Raw genomic sequence first — 13,324 nt, 5'->3', positions numbered from 1 at the left:
TACAGCGATAACAAATACCTCTTAATGTCTCTTCTCTTTTGTTCTCTCCCAGCCTGGCCTCTTAATCTATTTCATTTCCTGTGCTTCTTTAGTCTTGACAAAGGGTTCACCTGAAACGTTGACTCTATTTTCTCTCCACGGATGTTGCCTGGCCTGCTGAGTTTTTCCAGCATTTTCTGTTGTTATTATAAAATATACTTACACTTAGTTTCCAAAGCTACGCAGCCACAGATTTAGAAACAGTTGCTTCACCCTCCCTTGCCATCAGATGGGAGGAAAAGATTTTTAAAATGATTGAGGCAAAGAGGGAGAATTTTTATATATAAAGAGAAAAATAAATGCAGGCCGACCTCCACCGGCTGGTTATTAGATTTTCCCAGAATGAAAGGAATTGTGTTGTGAATTCTTCTCCTCAGGCTCCAGTTTGTTGCTGCCACTGGGCCGCTCGTTGCTAGGAGACCCGGACCGGAAGCACCGTCCGCCCTCTAAAAATGTCCGCCGCTTCTTCATTCAGGGGGGCGGGAACGATAAAGTCCTTAAAATTATTTAATTCCTATGCTTTATTGGAGTAGCTATATCCGTTTAGATTATATTTTAACCCATTGGGTTTTATTTATTGGTGAAGGAAATCCCGTCATCTGATTCAATCTAATACGTTAAAATTAGAAATTTGTTGGGGGGTGGGATCAGGTTCCCTATTGCTATGGAGACCTCAAGGGGTTGAAGGCTTCAGAAGCGAGGAGTTTCCCAAGGCCTCAAAACAGAAAAAGAACATTAAAAAAACCTAGTTTTTAAATTTACCAATTTAAACAATAATGAGACTTGTGTGAGTGCAGCCTGAGGTAGCAATGCTCTCGTGTCAGAAATTGTTCATGTATTTTGGGAGATGAGAGTGAGCACTCTTTGTCTTTGTGTTTTCATTTCTCTTTTTTCATTGTTTTTCCTTTTTTTTTCCCCCTGCTGCTTTTTTGCAGCCCGAGGCTCCGGCTGCCGTGGGGGAAGTTTTTGAGTTTTGAGTCATTCCATCTGGGATTAAAAGCTCCCTTTCACAACCCAAGTTCCGGTGAACTCTGCTCTTCGCTGCCCTACCATTACTCCCCATGGATTCTTTTGTGAAATTCACTTCCCTCAGCCAAGGAAGGGACAGAATCTTAAGGTAAGTTTTCTGTAAATGAAACCTTCACATTGACTTTCAACATCAACCTGACGTAGAATTTCTATTACATTGTTGATCATGCATAAGTTGCATTTTCATTTATCGTTGGCTCGTTTAAAAAAAAAAAAAAAATGCTCAGTTGCATATCCAGCTTTATTTTTGACATCTGTGCTTAATATTTTGATCTCACTTATAATCAAACATTTCTCTACGTTGTAACCGAACGAAAACATTACTTTTGCATGTCTTGACTTACAATGTGCAAATTGAGGCCTGCTGCCTAAAGTATTTAACTTTTTTTTCTGTTTAGTTTCATTATTTCAAAGGCTCTCTAATTATCTTCTTGCAGTATTTTAATGGCTAACAGGCATTTATTTTAAATCGTGTTTTCAGTTGCTGTTTAAAGTATCATGGCTTGCTGTTGTAGTTCTAAGACATTTTAGGTGTACATTTGCTGGTGGGGGACAGGTTGAAGTTAAAATGTGTGTATAATGCTACCAGGTGAGTCTTGTATATTTTCTCTGTTACATATGAATTGCATTGATCTAGGGTTCTGCTGATGCAGGGTAGTGTCTGGATATTAATGATGCTTGGACATTTAGATTCCAGTTTGATTTTTGAAGGAAATTAAAATTCTGACTATCTGGATGAGATGCTAGACACTTGTATGTTCTGAATAGTTTGTGTCATTCTTGGTTCTTTTACATTGCAAATTCATTGTCAATGCTAAGCAATTTATGGTTTGCACTGACCCCAAACTTGCATTGTAAACCCACAGTCGGAGCCTGACTGGATTCAAGTGAAGTGGCTAGGGTAGTTTCACAGTGCATGGAGTTGCAAGCTTGCTGTAGAAACTGCTCGTGACGGTCCAATGGACCCTCGTGTAGCGCTCTTACCTCAATTTAAATTTTAGCGAAATGGGGAGTTGGGGACTCCTTGTAAAACATTTGCATTACTAGGTGTATTCAAGCATATACGGAGCTTTCTCCTAAATAGGACCATAAAAATTCCAGACAGGTGGGAATCAAACAATGTAAATTCAGCCCAAGTAATATGTAGCATAAAGAATTTGATGACATGGACGGGGGTGAAGGAGAAAAATGTTTTGCAGTACTCGGGAAGCAAATCACATGAAACAAAATGGCCGCCTTTAACTTGCCCTATCTTGCAGAAATTCATAGGATTTGTCATGAGCTGCTACTCTTTGTAAACTGCCTTTCTTAGGCATTATATCATGTGCAAGAAGCTGAGTTGATAGGTTTGCATATCTTTACATTCTCACTGGTTGCTGTGGAAGAGCCCCTCAATTTCTGCATTCAGTTATGGTACAGGCCTACGTATGCACCAGAAGAGCAATTTTAAATCTCCTAGTTTATTGGTTTGTTTTTGGGAGTGTCACCAGCATATCATTTCCAGTGTAGCTGTATTGAATCCTTATATTCTAGATAATCAGATGTTGTCTATGACCATAAAACCATGGGCCAAAATAACAACAGAAAATGCTGGAAAAACTCAGCAGGTCAGGCAACATCCGTGGAGAGAAATTTGAGTTGACGTTTCGGGTCGAACCCTTCTTCAAAACATGGCCACTTCTGTGCTGTAAACTCCTGTCTGTGTCTTTTTGCTAGAGCAATCCAAAAACTAACCCCACTATCCTGCGCTCATAGGCCTGTATCTTCCTCCGCTTCAATATCTAGTCGCTTTCTCTCTTTCTCCCCCCCCCCCCCCCCCCCAAAGATGCAGTGATGTCTGCTTTAGTTTCTCCGTCGCAAAGCTTCCGTGCTCCAACAAATCTATATTAAAACATTTCTCCTAACCCATCTCGCTCTCTTTTAAAGACTGTTTTAAATTGGTGACTTTGTAAAAGTACAGAAATAACAAAACTTTAATTTTATGAACCTTAATTGATCTGTTTGCATAGTTCATGCAAGCCCCCCTCCATAGATCCTGCAACACCTGTGAAGATAGACCAGTTGCTTGCTGTCCTTTCATCTCTAAGACCTGGTTTTGAATCCAGGCCAGCTGATTGGTGTAAATCTTTTCCCTGCTGCTGTGAGGGTGCGATGTGAAATCAATAGTATAGTGCATGATGCATCTTTTATTATTTTAGAAGACCTATTATGTTTTTTATTGATCCAACACATATTTTGTTAATCGTGCATTTGCCATAAGCATTAGACACTAATTGTTGCGTGTAGCAGGAAATAAGCTCTGTGCTTCTTGCATTTTGTTTTCTTTCAGAACCACTCAGTATGCATGCACGTTACTTAATTATCTAATTCACAAGAATGGTAGCAACAAGGAGCTGGCTGCAAAGCTCAAACAGCTGGAGTCTAACATGAGTGCAGGACGCAAGTGTAAGTATACAACCAACTCTGGAGGGGAAGGAAAAAAAGCAGCACTCCATTCCCTGTTCAGTGATCAATGGGGTGAAGTTGGTGTCAGTGATATTTGTAAAAGCACATTACCGTGTTCATGTAAGATTCCTCTGTGTTATTTTAATGGGTTAATTAACCCAGCCAAAGTGAATGGATTAATTTGTTGCAGATACTGCTGAGAGCAATTTCACCCCATAGATTTCCTATTTCTCTTTACCAAAATTAGCAGATTTCCTGCTGCTCCTGGGTAGCATTGAGGCTGGAGTACAGTGATGTTTCGCTGCTAACCTGGGCTGCCTCTAAGAAAGAACTAGCATTATTATAACACACTTTTTTTCACATCCTCAGGATTTCCCAAAGCGCTTTGCACCCAATGGATTACTTTCGAAGTACAGTCCCTGTGGTTGTATAGACAAATGCAGCAGCCAATTGGGGACAGCAAGATCCCAGAAACAGCAAATAAATAACGCGATAATCTGTTTTTGGTGGTGTTGGTTGAGGGAAGAATGTTGCCAGGAAATCTCCCTGTTCTTCGGATAGTATTACAGGATCTTTTTACATCCGCCTGAGAAGTGGTTTAATGTCACATCTGAAAGATAGACTCTCTGCTAATGCAGCAGTACAGCACTGGCGTGTCAGCCTAGATGATGGGGTAGAGTTTCTGCTTTGGGTGCCATTGGGAAATTGTGCCTAAAATACACTTGCAATTGTGCTGGTTAGGTTGCACTTCAAGTTTTCCCCTAAAATTCATTTGCATAATCACAAACTTAAAATCTTCCATGAACCAGCGCAATCAAGTAGCGTAATAGAACGTAATTGGGTTTTTTCTTTGTTTAAAAAGTGTATTTGAGAGTGGTATCCTGATGCAGTTTTATGAATACAGCTGAAAATGGGTTTTATCACCAAAAATAAACATTTTTAATAAGGGTGTCCAGTCCTCCACCTGATTTTGGAATCACTGAAAATAATGTAAAACTATTAAATGGTTCTGTATAGTTTAATTGGTGTACACTAGTCAGTTTGATATGAAAAAACTTTTATAATGTACCTACTAGTGCCTGTGCGCTTAATGAAAATGAGCACAATTTAAAGAGCATTCCTGAACCGGCACAATCTTGCAATTTCGACTTGTGGGCGGGTCTGATTCGGGTGAATTAAAACTTTAACAAGCGGAAAACATGAGTGCAAGTGGTTTTGGGCGTAGCACCCCTATGTTTTAAATTCCTCCGATCTTTTGCGCTGGTTCAGTCGATTCTATCCCGATTGCGCTGGAACCTGGGCGCAAAACTAGCGGAAAAGATGGCACCTCTGTGCAGCTCTCCCTCAGTACTGCACTCGAGTGTCAGCCTGGGACTTGAACCCACAACCTTCTGACTCGGAGGTGAGAGTGCTACTAACTGAGCCACAAGCTGACGCGAGGAGTCACTCAGTGTGCAGGCTGAGGGAGGAAAGGAGGGTGGATATCTTGGGGAGAAAGTCGAGGTGGAGCTTGGGGTGAGGGGCAGTCGACAATGAATATTTTAAAGGAGACGTAAGGGGGGTGGCACAGGGTGAGGAGGCTCAAACGAGTAGGAGGCGAAACCAAGGTGTGACGTGGTTATAAGAGCCACATCACAGCAATTTGCGCAGGACAGATGATGGAAAGCATAGGCAGGTGGGGAGGCTTCGGTAAGGGGGAAAGTGTTGCGCCCACAAGCCAAGTTTGAGTTTAAAAACAGGATGGGATGGCTGCTGTTGGGAGTTCGCGCCAGATGCCTCGATGGCCATTTGAAGAATGCCAAGAGAGAATCAAACCTGGGCCAATAGCAGGAATAGGAGTGCAGAAGCTCAATTATGAGTTGGGGTAGGGATTGTGGGGTTAAAAATACCTGAGTGGAGAAATGAAAGGTGGAATGGCTTGGTAATGGAGAGGCCAAGAGGAAAAAAGTACTATCTATTCTCTTCATGTGTGGTGACTGGCTTGTTATGTTTCCAACATTGTTTGTTCTGGTTACTATTCAAAGTTCATTTATACAACATCACTGTGCAGTACAATCATTAGTGTCTAATTGCCCCTATCTTGCTGAAAAGTAAAATTAATTGTGAAGGGACTCTTATTGTGTGGCAGTCTGGGAGAAATAAATTGACATGGGGCAGAGCTCCAACACAACCTGTGGGGCCCAGTGCAAACACAGCGAAGGTGAAGTCTTATCGATGCCAGCAGCAGTTTGCACTGTTTGTTACAAGTGCCAGGGGACTACATCTGTCTGTCTAGTTTGTTTTTGTTCTCTCTGCTGCATGTACAAGCTTTATCTATTGATTGAAAAAAGAAAAAACTTGCATTTAAATAGCACCGAATCATGCCCTTTTATACATTCGAACCAGTGGATTACTTTTTTGAAGTGTGATTACATAGGCAGATGTGGCAGCAGATGTGCACGCAGCAAGGTCCCACAAATAGCAAGTGACTGACCGACCGACGTGTCCGACCGACGTGTCCACCGGAACAAGCAGAAAGGGCCTCATGTTAGGCCCAGACTGATACCTGGGATGGCAGGAATGACGTCCGAGGAGAGATTGGGTCGATTGGGCTTATATTCGCTGGAGTTTAGAAGGAGAGGGGATCTCATTGAAACCAGGGGTCACAGTCTAAGGATAAGGGGTAAGCCATTTAGGACAGAGATGAGAAGGAATTTCGTCACCCAGAGAGTGGTGAACCTGTGGAATTCTCTACCACACAAGGCAGTTGAGGCCAATTCATTAAATATATTCAAGAAGGAGTTGGATATATTTCTTGAGGCTAATGGGATATGGGGAGAAAGCAGGGACAGGGTACTGAGTTTGGATGATCAGCCATGATCTCATTGAATGGCGGAGCAGGCTCGAGGGGCCGAATGGCCTACTCCTGCTCCTATTTTCTATGTTAAATCTCACCAAAGTCAGCACCTGTTTGATAATGAAGCACTTCCTCAGTACTGCACTTGAATACACTGGTCCAGAACGAGGCATGAACCCACAACTTTATGTTTGAGGTGAAAGTGCTAACAACTGAGCCAAGCTGACACATGTTTGTGTGTGTATGCAGGAAGGAAACCATAGCTTTTTCACTAGTGAGAAAATTCTGTATTCAATTCTTTAAATTATAAAATCTTTTATCGAGGATTCACGATGTGGTAAAAATTCCTACAGCAGGAGACCACAAAAGATTATGATTGTGGTTTTCTGTCAGCATAGAACAGTAATCATAAAGCAAGATTTTGTTCCATGGATTCTGTTATCAATGTGAGTCATATAAACTGCGTTTTAACCTGACCGACACTGACTAATTCTCTCTCTCTCTCTGGTCAAATGTTAAAATTGGCTAGCCTCTATATGATGTGCGATAATGTATGGTACCCAAGATGGAGGAGATTTAGCTTCTGCAAGCTCAACCAGAGACAAAACCTGCCTGTATTTAAATTGCTCACCCAGAATCATTTTATTTTTATGTTTTGGCCATTGACAACTGGTAAAAGCTAGTGCTGTATTAAATCCTTTCTATTTTTATTTTAGTATTCCGGTTAGGTAACACACTGGATGCCGTTCAGACAGCCAGAAGAAATGTTCAGCTCTCGGACCCAGTGCTTCGGTTTTGCCTCACAGTCGTTTCTCTCAGTCGGGCTCTGTACTTCATCTGTGATGATATTCTCTGGATGGGAGCGGTGGGACTTGGTGATATCGACAAGGAGAAATGGAACAAGCGTTCCAACCACTACTATTTCTTCTCATTGATTATCAACCTGAGCAGAGATGTCTATGAGATTGTCCAGCTCCTGAAAGAAGCAGCACTGGCCCAGAAGGGACAACCATGCAAATCCATAAACCACCTGGAAAGTAATCACCTGCGGAGGGAGCTTGTCTGCACAGCGAGGGTCAAGACTGAAGCTTTTCTTCTGCTGCTTTTTCAAAGCCTTAAGAGCAATCCTCCTGTATTACTCGACATTGTTAAAAACCTCTGTGACCTCGCCCTTCCATTAGACAAACTAGGCATTTGCAAAACCAATCCTGGAGTGGTGGGTCTCTGTGGTCTTGTTTCCTCCATTCTCTCCATTCTAACTTTGACACACCCAGCACTGAAATTGAGACCGTGAACAAACTGTGTGTTCTTTGAATAACAATCTTATTCCTTGTCTGATAAACATATCAAAGAATGTGTGGGAATGGAAATAAAGTGCTTTCAAAATGTAGCCTGTGGCTTCTGAAAGCAAGATATATAATGGTGTATTTTAATTTGCTCTCAACACAAGAACTGTTTCCTTCAATTATTTTCTTGCTGTATCTTTTGAGAGCAAAATGTTAATGCAGTGACTTCCAACGTGTACTGTTGTTTATGAACTTGGAACCCTTTTTTAATTGAAATCTGCCATCCTACTGCCCTGTGCAAACAGATCAATTATAATCTGATGCTGTGCTGGGGTCTGGTTGGCAGCATGCCATTTAGGTACTAAAGCAGACCAAAAGCACACTGACTTGGGTTTATGTCCTGAGCAGGACACTAACATCACACATACAAGTAAATATCTGCCGCTCCGTAACACCAGCTCTTTTATCCATGTTGAACATGGGTCCCTAGTATTTGTTTCTGTTTTTTTTTTTAAATACCCATCGCGAGGGTCATTAGTGAAAGATTATTTGCACGGGCTGGATATTAGGTCACAAGAGATTATAGATTCCGGATTGTCACTTGAGAATAGGGGGGAAAGAAGTGCTAGGATCTCTAGAATATGGAATGCTTTAGCACAAGTTGTTGAGGCCAAAACTGTAACATCACTTTTTGAAGGGAATTGGGATAGATTTCTGAAATATAAAAAGATGAGTTCTAGTTCAATATTAGTACTGACACAGGTGCAATGGGACAAGTGGACTCCTGTAAGTTCCATGATTCGAACCATCTGAGAAAATCAATGAGTTCATTAAACTGTCGATTATTCCAAACTGAGATCTGCCTGTACCTTTACCCTTGCTGACAAGTGTATTCTCTCAATATTTGTGCCTAAATGCACTATTTGATGTTGTATTGATATACAGGAAACTTTGTTATATCGGCACCGACGGGCCCGAGCTGTTGCCGATCTATCAAAACTGCCGGACATATAAAGTTAATGTTGAAGCATATGGCGGTTTTCATCTCTCTATCTGACAACAAACACTGTTGCTTAGCAACAGCTTGTAAACAGTTGGCCCGTACCTTGGAAGCATCTCTGTAGCTTAGCAACAGCTTCAGAGAGACTTTCCAGAGCCCGACTGTTGAAAGCAAAGCCACGAGAAGAAAAAAAGCCTAAAAACGGCTCCTGATTTCTGCCGGTAGATCGAGGTTTCCGGACATACAACCTCCGGATAAACCAAAGTTTCCTGCATATAGACTAGAAGATCCCATATTTAATCCCAGTTTCTGCTTGTGATCCAGTGTACAGTCTGTTCCTGTTGACTGCCATTTTTTTGCCCAAAAATGAATTAAGCAATAACATTTACCTTTTCATACCAAAAAATCTTAATTGATTAATTTGAATTAAGCTACAGTACTTTGAATTAAAAGGAGTATGCTGTACCTTGAGTTCAGCTAGAAAATGCACCTTCATGGACATTGGGTGAGGGTAGTTTTCGGCTCTTTTGTGATCCCTCAATGGTTAAATAGTCAGCTAAAACTTTGTCTTGGCTCGCGATTGAAGAATGGCCACTTGGGCGGCTGAAGTTGGTCTAGAACAAAGAAATGTGAAGTTCTGAGCTTCACCACAAACTCATTCTCTCTATATATTAGAGAGCATTAATTTAAAAAGAATATTTGCTTTTGAGAATCTAATAGTTTTGTGTGACTTGCAATACTTTAATAGAGGGTGTGGTGCTTTGTAAATTATTTTAATTTATGGGGCATTTCAGTACAAACTGAATAATTCAGGGTAAAATTTACAGAATTAATTTTTGACCACATTTCATATCTTGACTCTGAATCCCGATGACAATTACCTTCAAGCTCTCTGCCTCACTTGATTATTCTAAGCTATCTCCCTGGATTGTGCAGACAAGAGTTGGGAACCAAGATGAGTCACTCTCAAGGACAGCCTAAGAAATGTTGCATAGATCCCAGAAGGAATCGGGCAGTTTTGTCAGGCTTGTCCCACTAAATTTTCTAAAATTAAAATTTTTTAAACCTACCTGCAGAATTTTATTCTATTTCTAATCCTCCCAAATGATCATAGCAACAGCTGATTTCCCAAACTCAATCAAGACTACTGTAACTCTCTCAGATGAGAGCATGCTGGCTGCAGAATCTTGACTCGCTCCTGATCCCAGTGTTGGCTGCAAGTAAAATTTTACTTTGTATGCTATCTATCTGGCAGACATTACATTTACACACTTTTTTCCCTCCATGTTTTTTTGACTTTCTTGAAGTGGTGATGTACTGGAGTATTCTCTGGCATTCCTCCTGTACCTTTCTCGCTGTGCTGTCCCAAATGTTCGGATTTATGGAATGTGGAGGGGTGGGCGCATCACAACGGAACCAGTTCCTGACATTCCACACGTGTGCTTTCCAGCAAGGGTCAATTGATAGTGATCAGAACCTTGGCTGATTAGATTTTACCCTTTCATTCTTAACGTGAGGTCACCCAACCCAGCTGCAATCTCCTCAATACCACCCTGGTTGAGATCTGCTTACTCAGCACAGACTGAGAATTGAAACTGGGGTTTTGTATGACTCTGTACCACATTGCAGAGTACACTTACCCACTGAGGTATCGGGGAACAACTATTACACTTTTCTCTGGGAGGGCAGTATCTCCGGCAAATAAAGCGTTATTTGCAGCTAGGGCTCAGCTCTGCACTCGAGTCAGGATTCATTGACTAGGACTCCATTGTTTTCAGAGTCTTAACGCTACACAAGTAAATGCAGGGAAGTATCACGTGCAACCTGTCTGCAATATGATTTTTTTTTTGAGAAATAATATAATTTCTGTTAATTTAATATTTAAATTTTTGATCTTGGTAAGTGGCTGGATAGTGAGTTGTATAATTTTTCTGAGCCTTCCTAGCGACTTTCTATTAAGAGTGGTAAATCCTTTATGAAAATACAAATATATTTGTGTGTTGAACATTATATTTTAGGGGCTCTCTAATGAGGAGTGTTGCGTCTGAATTTAGAATCTTCAGAAACCGTGTTTACAATCTTTGTTCACTGGAAAAAAAAAATCTATGCAAAACGTTTTTAATATTCGATTAAAGACATCAAAGAAAATTTTGTGATGGGAAGCTCCTGGTATGGAATCTTGCTTGAAAGGAGCGTGGGTCAGAGATGGATGGCATTAAAACACTAGGACTAACTGCAACCCACGTTCTCATCTAGCGAGACTGAACATCAAGATTGTCCTTCCAAAATTTTTCTTACAATGCAATATTTGAGAAATGAACTAATTCTGTATCCTAAATTAGGAAACTCTTAATTCAGTGACTCTGCTGCAAACCAATGCTGCTGTACTCAACGAACCTGAATAATTCTAATGTTTGTGTGTGCTCTAATAAACTAATGTATTCATTACAAATTTGTAGTGCTTTATTTTACATTTCTGTTTGAAATGCATTCAATCGTATTGCAGTTACAGATATTTTCGAACCCTCTGACACTAGTTTACTCCTTGTTCTCTGCTTCCATTCTACCATTACAGGCTGTTCTTTCAACCAATATGTCCTGCCTCCCAAAATCCCTCTTTGCTTTCAAAGCCTTCTCAAAATCCTTCTCTTTGGCCCTGACACACCCTAAACTTTGTTTTCCTTTCCCTCCTTGGTGTCCAGTTTTCTTGTTCCCATTTAAAGTGCCCTGAGGCAATTTATTTTAAAAGAGCACTATAGAAGTGTAACTGCTGAATGGAGAAAAGGCCAAGACGAAAGACGCCACCAATGCCGCAGAGTGTCGGAGTGAAGACAATATAAAGAAAGTGATGGTGGTTTAAGGAGGAAGAGCAGACTAAGGGATTTGAGGAGGTCCACAGTTTTAAAGTTCTGTTGGAGGGGAGGAGGAATGAGGTAGAGTAGGAGTCAGTGTGATAAATCTTGTTCTGAGCACAGTAAGGATGCATGGAGTGGGAAAGGCTTGTAGGACAGTGTATTTGGAGCTTGGCACAGCCCTGAATATATGTGACAAAGTTAGTATTAACCATTGGAAAGATATTGAGTGGACAACACACTTAACTATGTTTTAATCATGAATATTTTAATAGTACTGTTAGTTTTGTGATTTTACAAAGAAAAATTTGCATTCCTTGAGCACCTTATCACATTTCTTGAAAACTCTTCAAAAGTCTTTCTCATAATGAATTACCTTCAAGTCCAGTACTTATGTAAACAAGCCTAGCAGCCATTTGTTATGCGGACAGCCATTTTAATTTGGACTGTTTTGATACTTCCCTACTTTTTTTTCATGTTTATCGCAAAGTCGTCCTCCATATGCAAGCACATGCTATGAACCGAAACTGGACCTTTGGAACATATTTAGGATGGTCCGCATCTTTGTGCACAGCGAACCCTTTTACCATTGAAGTATACGCTTGAAATAGGACAGAATCCCACCATATACTCCTGAATGCTTTGAAATCTGGTGGAAAGTACCACACTGACATAACGTGAAAACTGAATCAAGTTTATAAGAAGCAAAAGTTAACAGAATAAAAGCTGCAAATTAGATAAATCACCTAACTTGCAGTACGTGTTCCAAAGCTATAAATGCTCTAAATTCTTAGTGATTCTAGTGGGTCCATCTGTCTTTGCTAAGTTATATGTGAGAAACTGTTCTCATGGAGTCGTTCCTTGCTCCTGAGGCTCGATGGTGAAATGAAGTAATAGCCAACAACTGTCACATTTGCGAACAGCTTGCCCTGCCTCCGGAGATCAAAACTGCCCATCAAAACCAAAGACACAATGGCAGGGAATGGCTTGGAAACGGTCTTGATTGGCAGTAAGCCCCAGTTTCTACTTTTAAACAGGATTTGCTAATTCTGACACCATATGCACCCAGAAGGCTTTTGAAAAGCAAAGATTATTTTGATGGTTCACCTATTAGGAACAGCAACAGTATCTTCCCCCATTAATCAAGTTTCTCTCAAGCTCTAGATCCTCATTCAATAACAAGGTAAACCAGCTCTGATTCAATTTTTATTGCCAGTTGCCTCAATGAGTTGTGATCTGCGTACTCCTATATATTGTCAGATTCTAGATCCAGGCTATGTAATGTAATGCAATACATGCGTTATCGGGTATAATTCTGCTAATCCTAATCCTCCTGCCAGTCAGTAGACAGCTCTTATATTTGATCATCAGCCCTTGATCATGACAAACATATGTCAACATCATTGGCCAGTGAAGATGTCAATACAGTTCATAATAAGGACTTTGATGCTACATTTTGGCATTTGGTAGAGAACAGCCACATATGTCGAAAGAATATGTTGACAAGGGTGATTTGCTTTGCCCTAAGAGAATAAACATTCAAAATACATAGTTTGTGCTGTAGCAGTGCAGATGAGGGCTTCATCTACCCCACTCTGCAGCATTCCTGATCTCAGCTGTTCTACTTGAAAAGGCCAAGAATACAGGCCAAGTGACTACTCCATATGTAGAGCTGGGAACTGGGATGAAGAAGAGCCAGTCTGAAAGACTGTTACATGCCTCCTGACAGGTGATTCAGAGCTGCAATGCCAGAAGCTTGGTAACAGGTAACCCTTTGAGCCACAGACACTAAGTGGACCAGAGACCCAAAAGAAAATAAAGAGATCTGATGGTGTTG

The 13,324-nt window shown here is 40.8% G+C and overlaps 2 protein-coding genes across 6 annotated transcripts in view; one reads left to right on the top strand and one right to left on the bottom strand.

The window, feature by feature from the left end:
- wdr93 (WD repeat domain 93) overlaps positions 1-488 on the bottom strand; it is a 59,059-nt gene extending 58,571 nt beyond the window's left edge. The window contains exons 1-2 of one of the 3 annotated variants that reach the window (XM_085968531.1): positions 351-485; positions 4-176 (exon numbers count right to left, since the gene is read on the bottom strand). The gene's annotated coding sequence lies outside the window, so the exon portion shown is untranslated. Of the gene's footprint in view, positions 1-3 lie in introns of all 3 variants that reach the window. The other 2 variants (XM_085968532.1, XM_085968530.1) reach the window with 2 other exon arrangements.
- On the top strand, positions 487-11,087 carry pex11a (peroxisomal biogenesis factor 11 alpha). Of its 3 annotated transcripts, none has more exons than XM_085968535.1 (4): positions 487-826; positions 975-1,156; positions 3,398-3,513; positions 7,066-11,087. In XM_085968535.1, exons 2-4 carry the CDS (start codon positions 1,101-1,103, stop codon positions 7,641-7,643), a joined length of 750 nt encoding a protein of 249 aa, XP_085824661.1. In that variant the 5' UTR covers positions 487-826; positions 975-1,100; the 3' UTR covers positions 7,644-11,087. The 3 variants fall into 3 exon arrangements, with proteins under 3 accessions (XP_085824661.1, XP_085824660.1, XP_085824659.1); XM_085968534.1 differs by having other exon boundaries at positions 487-842; XM_085968533.1 differs by having other exon boundaries at positions 487-1,156.
- The last annotated feature ends 2,237 nt before the right edge of the window (positions 11,088-13,324 follow it).

This window comes from Somniosus microcephalus, chromosome 27, assembly GCF_052327205.1.
Source record: "Somniosus microcephalus isolate GS21.2 chromosome 27, FLI_Smic_1.0, whole genome shotgun sequence".
Classification (NCBI taxonomy): Eukaryota; Metazoa; Chordata; class Chondrichthyes; order Squaliformes; family Somniosidae; genus Somniosus; species Somniosus microcephalus.
Note: the sequence above shows the minus strand (reverse complement) of the source record. Positions and strands in the feature narration are given on the sequence as shown.